This window comes from Vulpes lagopus, chromosome 1 (assembly GCF_018345385.1).
Source record: "Vulpes lagopus strain Blue_001 chromosome 1, ASM1834538v1, whole genome shotgun sequence".
In the NCBI taxonomy this organism is placed as follows: domain Eukaryota; kingdom Metazoa; phylum Chordata; class Mammalia; order Carnivora; family Canidae; genus Vulpes; species Vulpes lagopus.
The window spans coordinates 175922583-175944359 of NC_054824.1; the positions used below are offsets into that span (position 1 = coordinate 175922583).

Genomic DNA, 21777 nt, shown 5'->3' on the forward strand with positions numbered 1-21777 from the left:
ATGACCTGACCCAAAACAGAGTCGGATGTTTAACAGACTGCACCACCTAGGCACCCCCACTTGATGAGTAACTCTTATATTGTGTCTAATCTGCTGTCAAACCCATTAAGTTCTTAATTTCATTTATTGTAGGTTTTTTTTTTCAATTCCATAATTTCCATTTGGTTATTTTATATTTTCTAGTTCTCTGCCAGGATTCTCTGTTCTGTCATTTAATTTCTTTTAACATATTAATCATAGTTATTTTAAAATTCATATCTGATATTCTGTTTCTGGATTTCTTGTGGTTTGTACTTCTAAATTCCTGCATCACCACCATCTCTTCTTTGAAAGATTTTGTCTTTTTTGTGTGCTTTTTACTTTTTATTTGGTTTTGGACACTGTGGATGAAAATTATAGTGATTACATCATTCAGAGCCTTGTATATCTTTTCTTGGCCTTTGGCAGGCAGTTAAGCTAAGATCACTTTAATCCTTTGGAGGGCCAGTCTATTTCTGAGTTCTCTTTACTCCTAGGGCATAGCCCTTTGAGGTAACAGCCAAAGCCTGAAGTGTTTTCCACAGCCCCCCTCCTTGTTTTATGAAATTGCTGAAAATCCTGCTCAGCTTCTCAGACTCTCAGGAGCAGCTTTCAAGTTAGCAAACATCTCAAGGGAGAAAATGTCACCAAATGTCAATCTTGCCTCCTTGCATTTCCCATCTCTTCATGATTTTTGGCTTCAAAATCCTTTTTGCCGTAATAAGCTCTTCAGTGCTTTCAAATATATGTTCTTAATGTTGTATTCAGTTTTCACAGCTGTTGTTAGTAGGTAGGAGGGCTGGTTTAAAACAGTTTAGTCCACAGTTGCTTTATGCTTGGCTTATTCTTTCAAAATCTAGGATTAGGGCAGCCTGGGTGGCTCAGCAGTTTAGCGCCACCTTCAGCCCAGGGCCTGATCCTGGAGACCCAGGATCCAGTCCCACGTTGGGCTCCCTGCATGGAGCCTGCTTCTCCCTCTGCCTGTGTCTCTGCCTCTCTCTCTGTCTCTCATGAATGAATGAATGAATCAATCAATCAATCAATCAATCAATCTAGGATTATACTAAGTAAAGTAAGCCAGTTGCAAGAAGACAAATACTCTGTGATTCCACTTATATGAGCTATCTAAAGAAGTCAGATTTATGGAAACAGTAGTAGAATGGTGGTTACCAGGGGTTTCAGGTCCATGGTTTACATTACAGTTTACTCTTGGTTGTCATGTGTTCTTTACCACTGTACACACACACTTTTTTTTAATCAAGCTCATCAGGTAGCTTTCTTTTTAGCCATGTTGGTTTCTTTAGGTAGCTCCATTTAGGAAATTGGATATGTACTATACAAGTCAAGTTCAGTGAAGTAGCATTATATGCCTGCATGTCTGACAAAGATTTAACTTTGGGGCACCTGTGTAGCTTGGTCAGTTAAGTATTTGGTTCTTGATTTCGGTTCAGGTATGATCTCAAGGTCATGAGATGGAGCCCTGCATCAGGCTGCATGCTCAGTGGGGAGTCTGCTTGAGATTCTCTCTCTCCTCCCTCTATCCTTCTCCCCTTAACCCTGCTTGCTCTCTCTCTCTCTCTGTAAAATAATAAATCTTTCCTTTTTCTTTTAAAGATTGAACTTTACGTGTTTAGGGGAAAAGAAGGAAGGGAGGAGAAAAATAATCATTTAAGTAATGGGAAAGCAAAATAGCAATCCAAATAGTGGGAATAGTTTTTCTCAATTGGCTGATAAGCCTCAGTGAGCTCTGGGGAGAGCTCTGAGTTTGTTGTTCCTTCACTGCCTGTGTTGAATTCACTGAAAATAATTCCTCCCTGAGGAAATTTCAAGAGTAATATTAATTATGTACAATTTTTGCTTTACCTGCTAACCTTAGGGAATCTAAGGTTATCTAAGGGAATCTAATGTACAATTTTTGCTTTACCTGCTAACCTTAGATTCCCAGCCTCTGTTTAAGCTTTAGCCTCAATACAAAGAAAAGTAAATAGTATCCTTCTTATTTCTCATTGGCATTATTCATACTGCTATAACCTAAATTTATTTCTTGAACATTTTTGGTCTTTCACAGAGGTTACTACCTTTTAAAGTCTCCTCTATGACAAATCTATCTTTTCTGTGTTCTTTTGGACATGTGTACTATATCTAGCACTGCTTTCAGCATGACACAATCTAAAATGCACAGTCGCTTTCAAAGTTTCCATCTTATATCATCAATAGAATACTCAAAAATAAATCCAGAGTTGCAGTAAATCTCCCTTATTATAACTACATCTTGCTTCCCTTTCAGTTTTGTAACACATGTTAGGACAAGATTGCCAGGTTTTTTTGTCTGGTCAGATTGTACTGTATTTATTTAATAGTATCATTATACACCTACTTGTATCCCTGACCATTGTAAAGTTACCAACAAGCAATAAATTAAAAATAGCAGGTAGCTGTGTAAGGTTCAGAGTTCTCATGAGAGCAAATTAAATCTTTAAGGAATTAAAAGCAATTGAAATGTTCTCTTTTAATCTCCTAGTCTGTGCTATTTCATGATTAGAATAGGCATCCTAGAAGTGTGAAAACCACAGAATTCAATATATTGAGTATAATTATTGCCTCTAGCTTATTTAGGACTGTCTATATGTAACTTTTATATATATCCTCAAGGGCCTTGCATTTTGAGGAGGATACTAGAGCCCAGGTGTATGTCCTTATAAAGAGTATAGGGAGTGGCTAATTGTTTCATAGAGTAAAATATGAATGCTAACAAATAACAAAACTTACCATTTGATACTTAAAAGTAGAGGGAAGTACACTAAGGTCAATATGTGATACTTGGCCAGATGGTAATATTGTAACTGACTTCTAGAAACCCAAAGTCAAATGCCTTGCTCTCCTGCTAAAAGGATGGTGTAAGGTAGTATCTAAGGAACAAACAGCATCAGCATGTTTAAGCTAGTCATGTCAGGAAAATTACTTTCACTATGCCTCCATTTACTGTTAGTTGAGCATAGTTTTGATATGCCTTTCATTGAAAGCACCATGCTAGGTTCTCTGCCGAGAGTAGTTACTGAATAGTTAAAGGTTGTCCTAGCCCACACTGGTGACTTACATTCCTTGTCCTCTCTACCTAGCTACTGCTACTCTTTGCTATCCAAGACTTAACCCCTGACAACTCTCCTCCTTATAAAAACTTATTTGTGCATCATATAACCTGTTCTTCCTTAGTAGCCTGCGTTCATTCTAACATGTCTGCTCAGAAATTCTTCTTAATATTAAGTTGGGCTCACCGTGGAAAAATCAGCCATGAGGCAACATGCTTTTTTAACAGTGTCTAGCACCATATTTCTCATATTTATCTTTCTTTCCTCCTCTGCCCCCCAACTTTTAAAAATCCATTATAGATGAGAGGGGTTTGGAAGAATGATAATGTCCTTGAAGTGTCCATCAGATGGCATCTCACTAGTGATAATCTAGCCAACCCACATGTTGTGGGGTCTTTGTGAATGTAGGGAGTAAGGAAGCTGAATGTTGATGGAACATACAGCTTTTTGGAGCTGATACTAAAAATGAAAAGTTTTTCTTTCCAATATTACATTGTTCCTCTTATAACGTAGGTATTTATCCATCAATGTTAGAACTAATGTGCTTTGCCCAGACGGTGAGGAATAGTTCGTATGGCACCATCTGGCTATTATGTTTACTTGTCTTACATATATATATATATCTTTTTTCTCCCCCCAGGCTGCCAGTACACCGCTGAATCCTTTAAGTTTTCAGTGTGAATTTGTAAAACTCAGGATTGACCTTCTACAGGCCTTCTCTCAACTTATCTGTACTTGTAATAGCCTCAAGACAAGCCCTCCACCTGCAATTGCCACAACAATTGCCATGACCTTAGGGAGTGACCTTCAGAGATGTGGCCGCATCTCCAATCAGGTGTGTCTTAACTTTATTTTTAGTGCAGGCTTTAATTACATTAGAGATTTTTGAGGTTAGTTGTAAGATGAAAAAATTCTGGAACTTAAAAATCAGCTGTTTGACTAATAGACATTAAGCCTCAAATGCTTAAGTCATGTCTTGCTGAAAATAGGCTGATGTTTTTATTAGAATGACAAAGTGATTGATGGTATCTCACTAGATGCCATTTATAACTGTCTTAATTATTTTAGTGGAACTTGAAGCTAAAAAAGCAATGCTTTTTGTTTCTGTGTGTCATATGTGTTACTGTAATTTTGTGAACATTTAGAATTTCATTTACCATCTTTGCTAATTTTATTTAACAAGGTTTACAAGCATAAATGGAATGGAAATGAAAAAAGTTGAACTGCTTTTTGGATTTGATTGTTGGAGAATAGGTTTATGTTTTGATTTTTTTTTGTGGTATATATACATATATATATATATATATATATATATATATATATATATATATATATATATATATATACAATAATGATACTGTGTTCCTTGTAATTGTTACTTTTCCTTCTTTTTAGATGAAACAGTCCATGGAAGAATTCCGAAGCCTTGCTTCCCGATATGGGGATCTGTATCAGGCATCTTTTGATGCTGATTCGGCAACGTTGAGGAATGTGGAACTGTATCCTAAGCTGCTTCAATATTTCTTGTTCTGTGGAAGTATTCTTTTAAACACAGAGTAAATACTTTAGATATGCCTAACTAAAAATATGAATATTTATATAAGCCTACAAACTTATTATAATTAACTTCTCTTTGGAAATCTAGTATGAGTAGTATTTTTTACTTTTTAACTTCAACCAGGCTTGGGGAAAAAAAAAAAATAGTGGCTTTCTCCACTTCTAGGAAGAGCATCCAAAATCCAGGTCCCACCAATGTTGCATACTTTGTGCTCACTTGCTCACAGTGGAGAAAGCAACACGTTTTCCCACTAGAAAACCATTTATGTCACCTCAGTATTCTTTGTGGTAAAAACCTGATTCCCTTTATTAAGGATCACCTTTATTAAGGATCTTTGGTGTTAGTCATCACTTTTGTTCACTAAGTCCTCTGAATTCTCCGTTTTCTTATTAGCAGCTTCAAGTCCTTTTTGAAAGGACAGAAGAAATAAATGGTTTTTAAATTGTAGTATCTATAAATCAGTAGAGCTTGCCATTTTGGTTTTCTAAGTAAAAACCTAGTGAATGCTATGGACCCTTTCCTCTACAAAATGCATTTATGCTCACATCCTGGCAGATTTACAGGGTCACAAGAGGGTGACCAGATCCTTTGAGCCCCAGCTTCATCCCTTGAATCCCAGCTTCAGAATCTCTGGGGTACCTACAGACCATTTTTGTTGTTGCCACTTGTGACTTTCATCAGTGAAACTGCTATATCTAAGCAGAAGTTCCCTTCCCACATTAGGCAGCCTCTAAAGTACTCTTCATAGAACTGAATTTAAGAATCCCTGTTATAAACAACATATATCCCTTAAAAGGAGGAAAAAAAAAATAGAATCTCAAACCATTTGATTTGATAACATGGTTACCTTAACTAAAAATATAATCCTCATCTTGACTTGATATTCAGGTAATATAAAGTCACATGGATTTCTCTATTTTCATGTATAACCTTAACGTTAATCCAGACAACAGCAGAGCTGTTTACTGATATCTCATGCAATAGAAGCCTTGATTTTGGATCCAGAATCAGCAAGGTATTTCTAGTAACAGTTTATATTAAAGTACATTTTCCAGTATGTTATCTTACCTAGTCATTGCAGCAGTGTTTTTTTTTTTTTTTAAAAGAGTTTATTTATTTATTCATGAGAGACAGAGAGAGAGAGAGAGAGAGAGAGAGAGAGAGGGAGAGGGGCACAGACACAGGTAGAGAGGGAAGCAGGCTCCAGGCAGGGAGCCTGACGTGGGACTTGATCCCAGGTCTCCAGAATCACACCCTGGGCTGAAGGCGGCACTAAACCGCTGAGCCACCCAGGCTGCCCAGCAACAGTATTTTAGAAGAGATATCATAGAAGAACAGAGAAGAGGAACTTAATCGGTGTTTGCCTGAGATCACATAACTAGTGACAAAACTTATTTTTTTCTGTCTCCATTGTTTATTTACCTCCTGCCCCCTATTTTTTTTTAAAGATCTTTTTATTTATTTTAGAGAGGAGTGGGGAGGGGGAGAGGGAGAGAGAATCTGTAGCAGACTCTGCGCCAAGTGCAGAGCCTGAGACACGACTTGATCTCAGGACCCCAAGATCGTGACCTGAGCGGAAATCAGAATAGGACACTTAAAAAAAAAAAAAAAAAAAGAATAGGACACGTACCTGACTGAGCCACCCAGGTACCCCACTGTCTCCTATTTTTAAAACACTTACTTGGAAAAATAACTGGGAAGAAATTCTTTGAATTTGAATATTTTCTTCTTGTAAACTATACCAAAACTTTGGTATGAAAAATTGGGTTAATAAGCTTGAATTTTTATTCTTTGGTTTCTTAAACAAAAAGATACTCCTGTTTTTGCTTTATTAATATTCTTTTCTCCTCTCCCATTAACTGATTATTCAAAATATTTTATTGAAGAATGATCCATTGCTTTTTTTCCCATTATAGTATTCTGTTTTGGAATGTGCATTTTCAACAGTCTATAATTTCCAATTTAGTAAGGCCTATGTTTCCAAGGTCAGCTTCCTTAAAAGAATATAATCAACAAAGCAGAGTGAAATTTCTCTACTCTGAAGCACTGACTCCCCATTTCTTTTCAGGACAATAGCAGGATCCTTGCTTCTATTTTGAAGTTCAGTCTATTGTCAGACTAGGCCACTTGGCTATCTTTTTCCCCACTCATCTGCTCCACTTTAATGTTGTCATAACACACTATCCCTTATTTTTCCTTTTAACATGTTTTCATCAGTGTTCCCTTCAGACTTGCAGTACTTATTTTCTTAAAACCCCTTCCTTTTAAATTTCAAAATGTTCTTAAACCTCCATGTACTTTATAGAGTCTTTGGCAATTAATTGATGCTTCGAGGCTCACACCATTTCTTACTGTGCCATACTCATTTTACTTGTTAACATTCAGATATCATTACTGTTGATTGGTACAATAAGGATAAGTGTTTTTCTTGATTGACTTTTTAACAGATTAGGTGCATCGTCAGCAGGGATGGGGTGAGGGAAGTTACCCAGCCAGCCTGTACATGCTATTCTCTTTCTCACTCTCTGTCCTTCCTAGCACTTTTTTTTTTACTCCTCTCCTTCCCTTTTCATCATCCAAACCTATTTCCCTAGCCTCTGCCCTTTATAGCAGGGAAAAATTGGAAAAGAAAGCTTGCACTTTAAGGAGGATTCTTTGGGTTTCATTCTCAATAAATACAACTGCAAAAAGTGGATTCCTTCTAAAACTTCTATTCTTGATATTATCTTTTGTGCCTTCCAAATAAAGGAAGACTAGCAGCTAAAAAACCTCAAGAGTGAGGCATAATGTTAGTATTTCACTGTTGTTTTTACAAAAAGCTATCTTTATCTTTTTCAAAGCCTATAAGCTTTTTGGAGAAGAGACCTTGTCTTAATATTCACTTTGTATCTCATAGCACCTAACATAGTACCTGAGCAGTAACAATAAATGTGGATTGGGACAGGGTAGATAATTATGAATGTAATTGTCTGCTTCATTCCAACTTTTTAGAATTATCAAGAAGAACTATATTGAGATAATGTCCATTGTCTTTTTCTATCTTAGCCTTTTGTTTGCCCTGTTATGATTCCTTTGCATTTAATCTTTATGTTACTGCTTAAAAGATAAGGGAACAGTTCTGACTGTGACAAAGTAATTAAGACTGGACTTTTCCTTTTATTGCAAAGAGCCAAAACCTGGATATAAACCTATAAGTTAACTGTTTTCAGTTGTTGGACAGTAGGAAACTCAGGAATTGTAATCCCTCAGAGAAGGAATATAAATAAGACAAACCCTATAATTGTCTTAACTTTCCTCTCCCTGGAGGCACTTTTTAGATTTCCTTGCAGGAAGGAGTAACCAAAGTAGAACATGGTGGTCTTGCTTAGTTGAAGAGATAGGGATCAGGGTTCAGGGAATCAGAAGAAGCTAGAATTTGCAGGACAGAATACAGGAGAAAAGATGCTTTCCAGGGAAAGAGCTCCAGAAATTTCTTAAGCTGTCAGTCTTTGAACACTAAGCTACACATATGTAAGGTGAAACTTGACAAGGCCAAGCAAAAAATAACTACTAGGGAAAGAATAACTACTAGGAAACTATAAACTGAACAATTCCCAGAGCTCACAGATGTCTGAGAAATGTTTGAGTTCCAGCTAGCCAAATGGAGAGACCTTATTGAACACTAAGAGCATTCAGAAGAAACCCCAGAAGGGTCACACCACCTTAATAGTAGAGCTAAACTAACTCTAGAGTAGTCTTTCAAGTAAGCCTTGAAAGATTTGGAATTATGCATAAGTAACTTAACTGTCTACCAAAACAAAATCTAATATTCTTTAAAGACAACAATAAAAAAGTCAACAGTATAAAATCCACACCTGTAGCATTCAAACGAATTATTAGACCTGAGAAGAAGCAGGAAGATGTGACCAATAACCAGGAGAAAATTTAGTCAATTAAGAAAAAGACTCATAAGTGAAAGGTGATGGAATTTACAGACTTGACTTTAAAATAGCTATTACCAATATTGTCAATGATTTAAAGGTAAAAGATAATATGATAAGAAAAATTAAAGATGTAAAAAGGACCAAATGGAATTCTTAGAGCTAAAAAATACAGTATCTTGATTTTGCCTTTATTTTTGGAAGATAATTTTGATGATACAGAATTCAGCTTTGATTGGGTTGGGTTTAACAGTAGACTAGATATTACAAAAGGAAAGATCAGTGAACTTGAAGACATAGTAATAGAAACTATCCAAACTGGACAGTGAAATAAAAAACAAATCTAGAAAACAAAAGTCAAAATTGACCTGTGGAACAATGTCATTTTTTCTAATATATACATGTAATGGAAATCCTAGAAAGAAGGGAATGAGGGAAAGGAACATATTTAAATGATTGGAATTTATTTATGTTTGACTAAGAATATAAACCCACAGATCCAAGAAGCTTAACAAACCCCAAGTGGGATAAACAGAGAAGACCATAATAAGCCATACATTCTAATTAAATTGCTGAAATGATAAAGAGAAACTTTTTTTTTAAGATTTTATTTATTTATTCATGAGAGACACAGAGAGAGAGGCAGAGACACAGGCAGAAGGAGAAGCAGGAAGCCTGATGTGGGACTCAATCCCGGGACTCCAGGATTATGCCCTGAGCCAAAGCCAGACGCTCAACCGCTGAGCCACCCAGGCATCCCAAGAGAAATGTTTTAAATAGCCAGAGAAAGGAAATATATAGAAAGGAAGAAAGATGAGAAATCCACTGATTTCTCATCAGAAATAATGCAAACCAGAAGACAACTAGAGCAATGTCTTTAAAGTCTTGAAAGGAAAAAAAAAAAAAAAAAAACCTAACCCAATGTTCTCTATTCAGTAAAAGTATCCTTTGATAATTAAGATTAAATAAAGACATTTTCAGACAAAATCTTAGAAAAACTTGTTAGCACTAGATCTGCACTACAAGAAATGTTAAAGAAGTTCTTTAAGCTGAAGAGAAATTATTACCAGTATAAATTTAGATCTACAAAATAGAGTGAAGAGCAGTAGAAATGGTAAATATGTCAGTAAATACAAAAGACTTATTTCATTTTGATTTTTTAAAAAATATATTGATCACTTAGAACAAAAATATTAATTGTGTTTGGGAGTTTATAACACGAAGTAAAATATAGGAAATAAGATGACAGGAGATGGCTGTATGATTTTTGCATTTTACATAAAGTAGCATATCCTTTGAAGATAACTTGTGATAAACTAAGGATAAATAAATTCTAGAGCAACCACTAAAAAATAAAACAAGCCAGGAGAGGAGATAAAATTAAATACTAAAACAAAAAAAGAGCACACCAGAAAAACCTAGTTAACCCAGAAGAAGACAGAGGAAGAGGAAATAAAAAGAGTAAGCAGATGAAAAAAGTAGAAAACAAATCATAAGATGTAGACTTAAACCCAGTCATACCAGTTATTACAATTAATGTCATCTTACTCCTAATACAGAGATGAGCAGACTGAATTAAAAGGCAAACCCAGCTATCTGCTTACTGCAAGTAACCCATTTTAAATATAAAGGCACAGATAAATTAAAAGTAAACAAAAGGATAGTAAAGGCTATATCCTACAAACCTTAAAAGCTGGCGTGACCTAATATGTTAATATTATACAAAATAGACCTCAAGATAAAGACTTGATTAAGAGGTATATTTCATCTTGACGAATCAATCCATCAAGAAGACATAATTCTAAATATTTATGTACAAAGTAACAGATCTTCCAAACATATGAAGCAAAAACTGGCAGAATTAAAAGAGAAATAAATCTGTTACAAAGTTCTCAACAATTTCCTCTGAGTAATCAGTGAAACAACTTGTCAGAAAATTGCTTAGAATATAGAAAACTTTAACCACCTTCATTTAATGGACACATATATCCCAACAGCAGTATACGGGTTCTTTTCAAGTGTATTTGGAACATTTAACAAGATAAACTATATGCAGGGCTGGAAAGCAAATCTCAATAAATTTTAAAGCATCGAAATCATATAGAATATGTTGTCTGACAAATTAGAATTGACTAAGAAAAATGACCTCTAGGAAATCCACCACATACGTTTAGAAATTAGACTTCTGAATAAACTGGTTTGTCAAGAAATCAGAAGGGAAATTAGAAAATATGTTAAGCTAAATGAAAATGAGAATACCACGAGCAAAACTTGTGGGATGCAGCTAATGCAGAGCTTAGAGGGAAATTGAAAGCTTTAGATGTTTTTATGTAATATAAAAAAGAAAGTTTAAAATCAGTGATCTAAATTTCTGCCTTATCTGAAGCTAGAAAAGAGAAAGCAAATTAAACTCAAAATAATTTGAAGGAAAGAAATAACAAAAATATAAGCACTAATCAGTGAATTAGAAATAAATAGTAGAGAAAATCAAGTGAAACCAAAAGCTGGTTCTTTGAAAATATCAATAAAATTGAAGATACTAGCTAGTCTGAACAGTAAAGGAATATAAATTACCAATATCAGAAATCAAGTAACAGTACCAATCCAAATCCTGTAGCTATTAAAAGCCATAATTAAACAGCTCTTCATGAACACAGGCATAAAAGTCTTTTTTTTTTCTTTTTCTTTTTCTTTTTTAGGCATAAAAGTCTTTAACAAAACATATACATATTGAATCCTGCAGTATACAAAAGATCAGGAACAAGTAGGTTTTATCCCAGGAGTACCAGGTTAACAACAGATCAAATGGTGTAATTCACCATCTTGCAGAATAAAGGAGAAAAGCTAAAGTGGAGGACTTAACAAACATTTCAAATCTTATTCTAAAGCTCTAGTAAGACAATGCTCTATTGACTTGATGGTGGAATGAGCCCAAAATATGGAGAGACCACTCACATATGTGATCATTTGATGTTTGACAAAGATGTCAAGGTATTTCAACAGGGAAAGAATAGTTTTTTCAACAGGAAAAATAGCTAGTTATTGGATAGCTAGTTGGATAGCTAGTTATATATATATATATAGGTAGAAAAAAAAATCTTGACCTTATGTCACACCATACAGAAAAATTTATTCCAATTGTATCATAGACCAAAATATAAAAGATAAAACTCTAAACTTTCTAGAAGACTACACTGGAGAAAGTCTTCATGACCTGGAGGTCAGCAGAGATTTCTTAGACACAAACAGCAATTACCATAAGAGAAAAATTTGCTAAATTGGACTTAAATTTTTGAATTTGTGCTGTTTGGAAGATGCCATTAAGAAAATAAAAGGTTACAGACAGGGATAAAATATTATCAAATATATTCTATCAGAGGACTTGTATTTAGGATACTAAGAAGACAACTCAAGATAATATAATTTTTAAAAATTGACAAATTTAAACAGAAAAAGACATATGCTAATTAAGCCAAAATGCTTAACATCATTAGGTATCAGAGAAATGCAAATTAAAAGCACAATGTGATACCTACTAACATCCACTAAAATGGCTAAAATTTAAAAGACCTTCAATATGGATGTGGAAGAGCTTGAATTCTTACCATTTGGGGAATACAATATGATTCAGTTCAGCCACGTGGGGGAACTGTTGGCAGTTATATGACCAATTCTACTCCTACTTACCCAATGAAAATATATTTCCATACAGACTGGTACGTAAAATTTCATTGCAGCTTTGTTTGTAATAACAAAAACTAAAGATCCAAGTGCCACTCATCAGGTGAATGGATAAATTCATACATCCATACAATGGAATACTACTTAGTAATAAAGCAATAAAGATAAATGACTGATTTATGCAAAACACATGAATGACTCTCAAAAACACATCTGTCCTGTTTGCCCAGTGATTTGTTCAGGACCTGTCTCTTCTGTGGCATTCCTCTGCTCCTTCCACATTCTTTTTTTTTTTTTTTTAAATTAATTTTTATTGGTGTTCAATTTACCAACATACAGAAAAACACCCATTGCTCATCCCGTCAAGTGTCCACCTCAGTGCCCGTCACCCATTCCCCTCCAACACCCGCCCTCCTCCCCTTCCACCACCCCTAGTTCGTTTCCCCGAGTTAGGAGTCTTTATGTTCTGTCTCCCTTCCTGATATTTCCCAACATTTCTTTTCCCTTCCTTTATATTCCCTTTCACTATTATTTATATTCCCCAAATGAATGAGAACATACACTGTTTGTCCTTCTCCGATTGACTTACTTCACTCAGCATAATACCCTCCAGTTCCATCCACGTTGAAGCAAATGATGGGTATTTGTCGTTTCTAATTGCTGAGTAATAGTCCATTGTATACATAAACCACATCTTCTTTATCCATTCATCTTTCGATGGACACCGAGGCTCCTTCCACAGTTTGGCTATTGTGGCCATTGCTGATAGAAACATCGGGGTACAGGTGTCCCGACGTTTCATTGCATCTGAATCTTTGGGGTAAATCCCCAACAGTGCAATTGCTGGGTCATAGGGCAGGTCTATTTTGAACTCTTTGAGGAACCTCCACACAGTTTTCCAGAGTGGCTGCACCAGTTCACATTCCCACCAACAGTGTAAGAGGGTTCCCTTTTCTCCGCATCCTCTCCAACATTTGTGGTTTCCTGCCTTGTTAATTTTCCCCATTCTCACTGGTGTGAGGTGGTATCTCATTGTGGTTTTGATTTTTATTTCCCTGATGGCAAGTGATGCAGAGCATTTTCTCATGTGCATGTTGGCCATGTCCATGTCTTCCTCTCTGAGATTTCTCTTCATGTCTTTTGCCCATTTCATGATTGGATTGTTTGTTTCTTTGGTGTTGAGTTTAATAAGTTCTTTATAGATTTTGGAAACTAGCCCTTTATCTGATATGTCGTTTGCAAATACCTTCTCCCATTCTGTAGGTTGTCTTTTAGTCTTGTTGACTGTATCCTTTGCTGTGCAAAAGCTTCTTATCTTGATGAAGTCCCAATAGTTCATTTTTGCTTTTGTTTCTTTTGCCTTTGTGGATGTATCTTGCAAGAAGTTACTGTGGCCTAGTTCAAAAAGGGTGTTGCCTGTGTTCTCTTCTATGATTTTGATGGACTCTTGTCTCACATTTAGATCTCTCATCCATTTTGAGTTTATCTTTGTGTATGGTGAAAGAGAGTGGTCCAGTTTCATTCTTCTGCATGTGGATGTCCTTCCACATTCTGATCTATTATTTATATATCTTCACTGGTTATGTGGCACTTAACCTGCTGGCTTTATTGATAGTTACCTTTTCAAATGTCTAAGGTCTCCTTCAGTTCATGGCAGAGCCAAGGGTTAAACATTTTTATTTTACCTAGTAACTATAATTTGAAGTCAGGCCTGGGTTTGAATTGCAGGCTTGTTACTTACTAGTATGTGACTGAAAGCAAGTCATTTAACCTCTCCAGCCTTAGTTGGCTCATCTGTAAAATAGAAACAGCAGTGTCTACTTTGTTGTTTTACAAAATAAATGAGAAGGTATAGAAAGTGCATGGCACATTTAGACATTAAAATGGTGACTATCTTGGTTGATTAATTGATACTGATTTGACTTCAGTTTCCAGGAATATGGATCTACTGGAACCACCCATGCAGACAGTGAATATGAGCGGAGAATGATGTCTGTATATAATCATGTCCTGGAGGAAGTGGAATCACTCAATCGGAAATATACCCCGGTTTCTTACATGGCAAGTGGCATTTGTTTCACTTGAGTTTTTAATACATAGAAATAGGGTTTTAGCCAGCTCAGGCACATACTGCCAGTTTTCCCCATGGCTGTTTTCTAACAGGGTTAACATAGTACCTGCCTTGCAGCATTGCCACAAGGACAAGACGAGCTGATCCATGGAAGTGCTTGGCACATCTGTGGGTACTGCATAGTTACATTAATGTGTTGGATCTGCTCTCCCAGAACGCAGATAAAACTTTTTTTTTTTTTCCTTTTTAACAATTTAACTGAAGTTGCAATATTTCTCAACCCTGGCTACACATTAGAATCACTTTGGGAGCTTTTTTAAAAAAATACCTCAATACCCAGGCCCCACTGCAAACCATTTAACTTTGAATCTCTACAGTTGAGGCCCAGGCATTAGTATTTTTCAAAGCTCCCAAGTGATTCTGTTTCACCACCAGGGTTGAGAACCACTGGCCAAGTGAAACAGAAAGAACTGGGCTTCTTTTCTACCTGGCAGTGAATTGCCTCCTGCCAGGTGAGGCCACTGATATCCTTTTGGTGTGCTGCTTCCCCTTTAGCCTGCTGAATCTACAGCCTTTGGCAGTGTCGAACTCTCACTCTTTCTTCTCCCTCATAGGACAGACTGACACTCACCCTGATTTTCTCCTCCCTGTCTGGCTATTCCCCAGTGTCTTAGCTCAGGCTCCTTTAAAAACCTCTAGAACTGGGTGGCTTACACAACAGATACTTCTTTCTCATGGTTGTGGGAGCTGGAAAGTTCAGAGTCAAGGTGGCAGCCAGTTTGTTTCCTGGTGAGGGCCCTCTTGCTGGTTTGCAGACAGCCACCTTCTCTCTGTGCCTTCACATGGGGAGAGAAAATGAGCTCTGATCACTTTTTTTTCTTAGAAGGACTCTAATCCCATCATGGGGCCCCATCCTTATGACTATCCAAACCTAATAACCTCAGTAAAGGTTCCACCTCCAATTACCAACATATTGGGAGCTGAGCTTCAAAATAGGAGTTTCGAGAATACAGACATTTAGTCCATAACAGCCTGTCCATGAACTTAGGCCTTAGAGAGTTCTCCTTGTTCTGCCTGCCCATGAAATGATTATGTTCCCTGCAGCTCGCTTCTGTCTCCCATCCTTCTCACTTCTGTATTCTCACCCATTATCAAGTGTTTAAGAAGAAATTGGCAAGATCCGTTGTTGAGTGAAGAGTTAGATTAGATTTCAGGACAGGTACTTGCCTGGACATCCTGCTTTCCATGATTGTCAATACATATTTGCTGAACTGAATTGACATGGGTAGTTGTTTGACACTGGGATTTAGTTGCTGAGGGACAGTATAAAGGTTATCTTTGAAGGAAATTCATACATCTGTGTAAGACATTTATTAAATGTCAAAAAATGCAAAGTCTAATAAGTACTATATTCAACAAAGAAGATACTGTTGGTGCTATGCTAGTCCTTCTGCTGGTTTACTAACCATAATATGTGACTTCCTATCTCTAGACCTTACTGTGATGGTAATCTGCTACTAAAGTACCTGTAGAACTGTTGCCCCGGGCGCCAGCGGCCTCAGAGGCAGTCCACACTGTCCCTGTAGGGAATTGTAAAATCTGTATCCATTCTTTTTTTTTTTTTTAAGATTTTATTTATTTATTCATGAGAGAGAGAGAGAGGCAGAGGGAGAAGCAGGCTCCATGCAGGGAGCCCGACGTGGGACTCAATCCGGGGTCTCCAGGATCACGCCCTGGGCCGAAGATGGCACTAAACTGCTGAGCCACCAAGCTGCCTGCATCCATTCTTCTAAAAGGGAGAATGGTGCCTCTTTGCCTGGGAACAGCCTGAGGCCATTTGGGGTCCCTTTTAGTCCATCCTTCAAAGAGGTGTCTCTCCTAAAATACTTTTGGCATCAGACGTCCACCACCAGTAGGATGTCCCTGCAAGTGCTTCTAAGATCCCTTATTGCAGGAGGATGAATGAAGTTGCATTAGCAGTTAAACCTGAAGAAACAGACCCAATGTATTTGAACCTGTGTTGTTTTGTCAAGTAATAGACCTGCCATTTGTATTGTGGGTCTATTGGGCACAAAATGTTCGACACCCTGAAACCAGTAAGGAGTGGACTCTTCTGGCGTGTAGTAATGTCCAATGGTTTAAAACTGTTTACAACAGGAATGCCTGGGTGGTCCAGCAGTTGAGCATCTGCCTTCAGCTCAGGGCATGATCCTGGAGTCCTGGGATCGAGTCTCGCATCGGACTCCCTGCATGGAGCCTGCTTCTCCCTCTGCCTGTGTGTCTGCCTCTCTCTGTGTGTCCCTCATGAATGAATAAATAAAATCTTTAAAAAATAAATAAATAAAACTGTTTACAACATAGGCAACTAGGAGGCGCACCCTGCTTGGAATCTGGAGCTTAGAAGGGCAGCCAGCATAGTAGAGTGGTTTTCAACCTGAGGGGAAGTAGAATGAGGAGGGGAAGGTAGACCACCAGGAATAGTTCTAGGTCACCCAAGGTTATAAGTATTCTGATGGTGCTGGAACTTCTTTTCTATTAAGTTGGTGAATCATTGGTGAAATAGAACAAAATCATTGAACTAAGAGTCAGGCAACCTAGGTTCTAGTTCCAGCTTATTCTGTACCTGTGTCAACGACCTGCATCATCAGCAAAATTGAGGACTAGACTGGGTGACCTTTGACAGTGTCACAGGTGTATGCTCCCCTCCAAACTCTTCAAGTTGGATGCATTAAGTTAAATATGTATAGCTTTTGTATGTCAGTTGTACCTCAATAAAGTGAAATAAATAAATACATACAATATCTTAGAACTCTTAAATGCTAGTTGTAGGACTCCTTTTACTAAGACTCAAAGGATTCACTGTAGTGGTTCTCTTCTGCAGCTATGCTGTGAGTTTCAAAACTCAGATTTGTGAAATGGATTTCTGAAATAAGGTACCCTTAGTAAAATTTCAGAGTAATGTAGAGTTGGACTGTGTAAATCTGAATGCCAGTAAGTTTCCACCATTACTCACCTCTAGGGACCCATGGCCGCAAGGATGGGGAAGCCACTCTGTGGACATGGGATAGAACAGGCAGTGAGGTTCTTCATGAGATTTGGTGTTAGGCCTTGGACATCAATCTACTACTCTGGCTTCTTTATCATATATTCTTGATCCTTCTTTACCATATTGAATGACTCTATATTGTATCTAAAATAATTATATAATAATATATCTAATAGCCCTAAGGCTATAGAAATGCAAAATTTGTACATTATTTGGCCTTAAGGATTTTCTTCTACATTTACTTTTTATTTTACTGAATGTACTTTAAAATAAAGTAAAAATCTGCAGTTGTACTCCCTGACATGAATGATTTGACAAAGATTTGGGTGTTATGCCCATTTCCTGACTGGGATATATCTTTGCAATAATCTTACAACCATTTGTACTTTTTAAACTTCTTCCTGAAAGTACCGTTTGTTGATGAAATTTGGAAATTTATTTTTATTTAACTTAGTTTCTTTTTTCCTGCCAGCATACAGCATGCCTCTGCAATGCCATCATTTCTCTGCTGAAAGTTCCTCTTTCATTTCAGAGATACTTTTTCCAGAAACTGCAGTCTACCAGCATCAAGGTAATAATAGGAAGAATACAAAGGTTAATACAGATTAAAAACTCATTCATCTTCTGAAAAATATGTGGAATACAGCTCTGCTTCAGGATCTTACCTTTGGTTTTCATAAAACTTATACCCTTTAGTTTATAAGTTTGTTCCTCCCTTTATCAGGTGGTTTGGTGAAGATAATAGGATTTGGGAGTCAAACCTTCTGCACTGGGTGGAAGAAAAGGGTGCAGAAAACTTCTGCAGAAGATTTGACTTCACTGGGTGCAGTGAAATTGATGTTTGGGTACCTGGAGCTCTGTCCCTTGTCTCCAAGAATAATCTGAGAGGTTTTCATCATAGTCCTCTACAAGGATCTTGTGCTGAGTTCAGGTCTCATTGGGCTCTTTAGACCCTGTTTAGAATAAATCAGGTCCAGTAAAATATTACCAGCCCTACCTCCAGAGTGCTTTTGTCTGTGAATATCAAGTTTTGAGGAGTTGGCCAATGATAAGAGCTAGAATTTGAAAATATTTAAGCCACTCAAAATTCAAAAGCTATTTTTAATTCAGAGAATAGAGTTGTTAAGAAAAATGGAAAACTCTCCTCCAAAAGATTTCCTAGATTATCCCTGTTAGTAAATGTCTTCACTGTACTTTTGCATATCCATTCAAATGCTTTTGATTTGACCTGAATATAAGGAAAATTGATTATACTAGAAAAGATGTCTTAAGGTAGGATGTGTGTAGAGTTGGTTGATGCAGTGCTCAAGCATTATCAAAAAGACCCACCTCTTCCATCTTTTCATTTAGCAGAATTTGGACTTTCTGTAATTTAAGGGTACTTGGGATTTTTTTAATATGTTCTTTTTTTATTATTATTTTTTTATTTTTTTATTTTTTTATTTTTTTTATTTATGATAGTCACAGAGAGAGAGAGAGAGAGAGGCAGAGACACAGGCGGAGGGAGAAGCAGGCTCCATGCACCGGGAGCCTGATGTGGGATTCGATCCCGGGTCTCCAGGATCGTGCCCTGGGCCAAAGGCAGGCGCCAAACCGCTGCGCCACCCAGGGATCCCTAATATGTTCTTAAATAAAAACTAATGAGAGGTTAAAAACTTCATTTGGTTCATTGGCAGAAATTGAGTTTTCTATCACTGTGACTTGGTCATGTGTGTGATCCTAGAATTTTAATTTCACTTGCCCTTGAATTTAATCTATTTAAAATTACATAGGAACAAAGAGAAGAATAGCTAGACATGCAGATTTATATAGTGCATTTCCCTACTGGAGTTGGTTGTCAAAGAAATGCCCCACTACAAAAGTGAGGAAGACTAGGGTCCCTCACTGTTTTCTGATCCTCTGTTACCCTCACACAAAACTGGGGTTTGGGGTAGAAAACACAGTAGTATTTAAAAGAGGCATCAGGGAAAAGGAACCCTTGACTTTAAAGGTCTATTTGTCTGGCTGTCCCAGCTGTCAGCTTGTTAGCTGTGTGTGTCATGCTGTAACCTACAAACAACAATTAGCACAAACATGTTTGTTGGAAGAAAGCTTGTTCCTGCTGGTTAACATTCATTTCAATGTCGGTATTCCAGCTTGCTCTGTCGCCATCCCCACGGAACCCTGCAGAGCCCATCGCTGTCCAGAACAACCAGCAGCTGGCGCTAAAGGTAGAGGGCGTGGTTCAACACGGATCTAAACCAGGACTCTTTCGCAAAATTCAGTCCGTCTGTCTGAACGTTTCTTCCACGCTACAGAGTAAATCTGGACAAGACTACAAGGTAATTTAGAAAAGAGGCAGAGTTGTGATATGGATTTTATCAGCTGATTCATGGAAGTTTTCCCATGTTTTTCATGGTTAAGCAGACTGTGGTTATACCTTCCAAGGAATAGAGATATAGACATACGTTAAAAGCATATATTGGGGTTTGAAGGAGCTGATAAATAATACTTCTCTTTTTTCTGCCTGAACTGGTTGATAGAGAAAGAATCCAAGCAGACAGAGATCAGAATAGGAACCTTACTATGGTAGCTGTGGAGAAACCTAGCTCAGGTGCCTGGCAATAAGGACTTCCTAGCCTTGTACCTCTGAATTGAATTTTCCCACCCAACTTCAGCCTGTACACACAAGAGCCTGCCCCGATAAAATCGATGGCAGGAAGGCACATCCTGCTGTCCAGAGAAGAGAAAGAGAGGTCTTAGCTCCCCATGCTAGTTCCTACCTCAAAACTTACCAGTCAGTAGAATTCACCTCCTCCCCTGGAGACCAGTACTGTTCATCTAATGAAAAGTCCCTCCATGTGGAGGGAACCATCAGGAGTGCGGCATAAGTGCCTCCCTAATTCCCCTACCTACCCCCCAAGCGCACATCTAATTATTTTTCTCTATTCTAAGTGAATATTAGCATTTTCCAAAGAAAAAAGGGGTCTACAACATTGACAGACAATGTCAGATAAAGTAAAATCTTTCCTTAAGAGTGTAACCCTAGAAATTTGGTGCTTTGGGAAATCACAAGGTAAATAACCAAAAATCATGCTTGCTTTGTTAGCCAAGGCCAAGATGCTGAACACCATGGAATACCAGGATTCTAAATGCAGGATGTTCCTTTCTTTAGACATCTCTTTCCAGGTCCTTGGTAGTTTATTCACAGAAAATAGAACAAGGGAACAGGTACACAACTGTATGAACGGAGTTGTTCAAATGCCCAAAATTGGTTGTGTCCAGGTTTATTATGCACATACTTGAACTGAGTTCCATAGTAAAGAAAGAAGTGTTAGTGAAGATATAAAAAGAGGACATTTTATTCTCTTTGGTGGTTTCAGGGTAAAAGCCAAGAGAAGGTATGTTTTTTTCTTTTTTTAATTTTTATTTATTTATGATAGTCACAGAGAGAGAAAGAGAGGCAGAGACATAGGCAGAGGGAGAAGCAGGCTCCATGCACCGGGAGCCCGATGTGGGATTTGATCCCGGGTCTCCAGGATCGTGCCCTGGGCCAAAGGCAGGCGCCAAACCGCTGCGCCACCCAGGGATCCCGAGAAGGTGTGGTTTAAGCTATTTCTATTTCTTTTCTTTAGTAACTTTCTCTCCTTTTTTTGCCCACCCTGGTAAGGCTCAGCCTTCATTCTCTTGCTCTCTTTGACTCCTATGACACAGACCATGGTGCCTTCTGTAGCAAATATTTGGTGAATGAGGAAAAAAATAATTTACTATATTTAGGGTATAAAACTATTATGTTTGGCTTATCCCTATTGTCATGGAAGATCATATGAGAATTTACATAGTCTACTTACCCCTCCCTGTCTGCAGCTGTCTCCTCACTTAGAGTTTGAAAGAACAATAACCATGATTCTCCTTGTTCCCTGTATATAATGATTTCTCCTGTTAAGAAAAAAAAAAAACCATCCAAACCAGTCTTCTGCCTATTAACTTACCTCTCCAGGCATTGCTTAAAGTCAGGAAGCTGATATAATAAATTATGTAGCACAGGATTTGTAATGTTAATTGCAGTGATTTTTCAACTTGAAATGCATCATCCAGTCAGAGTGATCCATTCGGGTTGCCTAGACCGATTTCTGGTCTTTTTAAAGAAGTTCTTGTTTGGTAGGCATATTCTTTAGGAACATTAAAACCCTACAGAAGTTGTACAAACAAACAAAATAGGGCCTGTAAATAATTCTAAGATCTTGAAATGGTCAGTGACTTCCTTTCATTAACATTACAGGTAAATATCTCTGGAAAACTGACCTCGTGGTAACTGTTCACGTAGTCACAGAGCTTCAGGGCACATTTATGTGATTGATTATGCAACAGAAACACACGCCTGAGCATAGAGCAATCTGGCCAAATATTCATTA

General features: G+C 37.4%; 1 protein-coding gene across 1 annotated transcript in view; it reads left to right on the plus strand.

Moving 5' to 3' along the window:
- Nucleotides 1-21777, plus strand: part of INTS7 (integrator complex subunit 7) — an 86884-nt gene that overhangs the window by 61920 nt on the left and 3187 nt on the right. The window contains exons 14-19 of the mRNA XM_041766105.1: nucleotides 3748-3942; nucleotides 4503-4606; nucleotides 5612-5680; nucleotides 14195-14327; nucleotides 17856-17954; nucleotides 19519-19704. Of these exons, the coding sequence (XP_041622039.1) occupies nucleotides 3748-3942; nucleotides 4503-4606; nucleotides 5612-5680; nucleotides 14195-14327; nucleotides 17856-17954; nucleotides 19519-19704 (786 nt within the window). The remainder of the gene's footprint in view (nucleotides 1-3747; nucleotides 3943-4502; nucleotides 4607-5611; nucleotides 5681-14194; nucleotides 14328-17855; nucleotides 17955-19518; nucleotides 19705-21777) is intronic.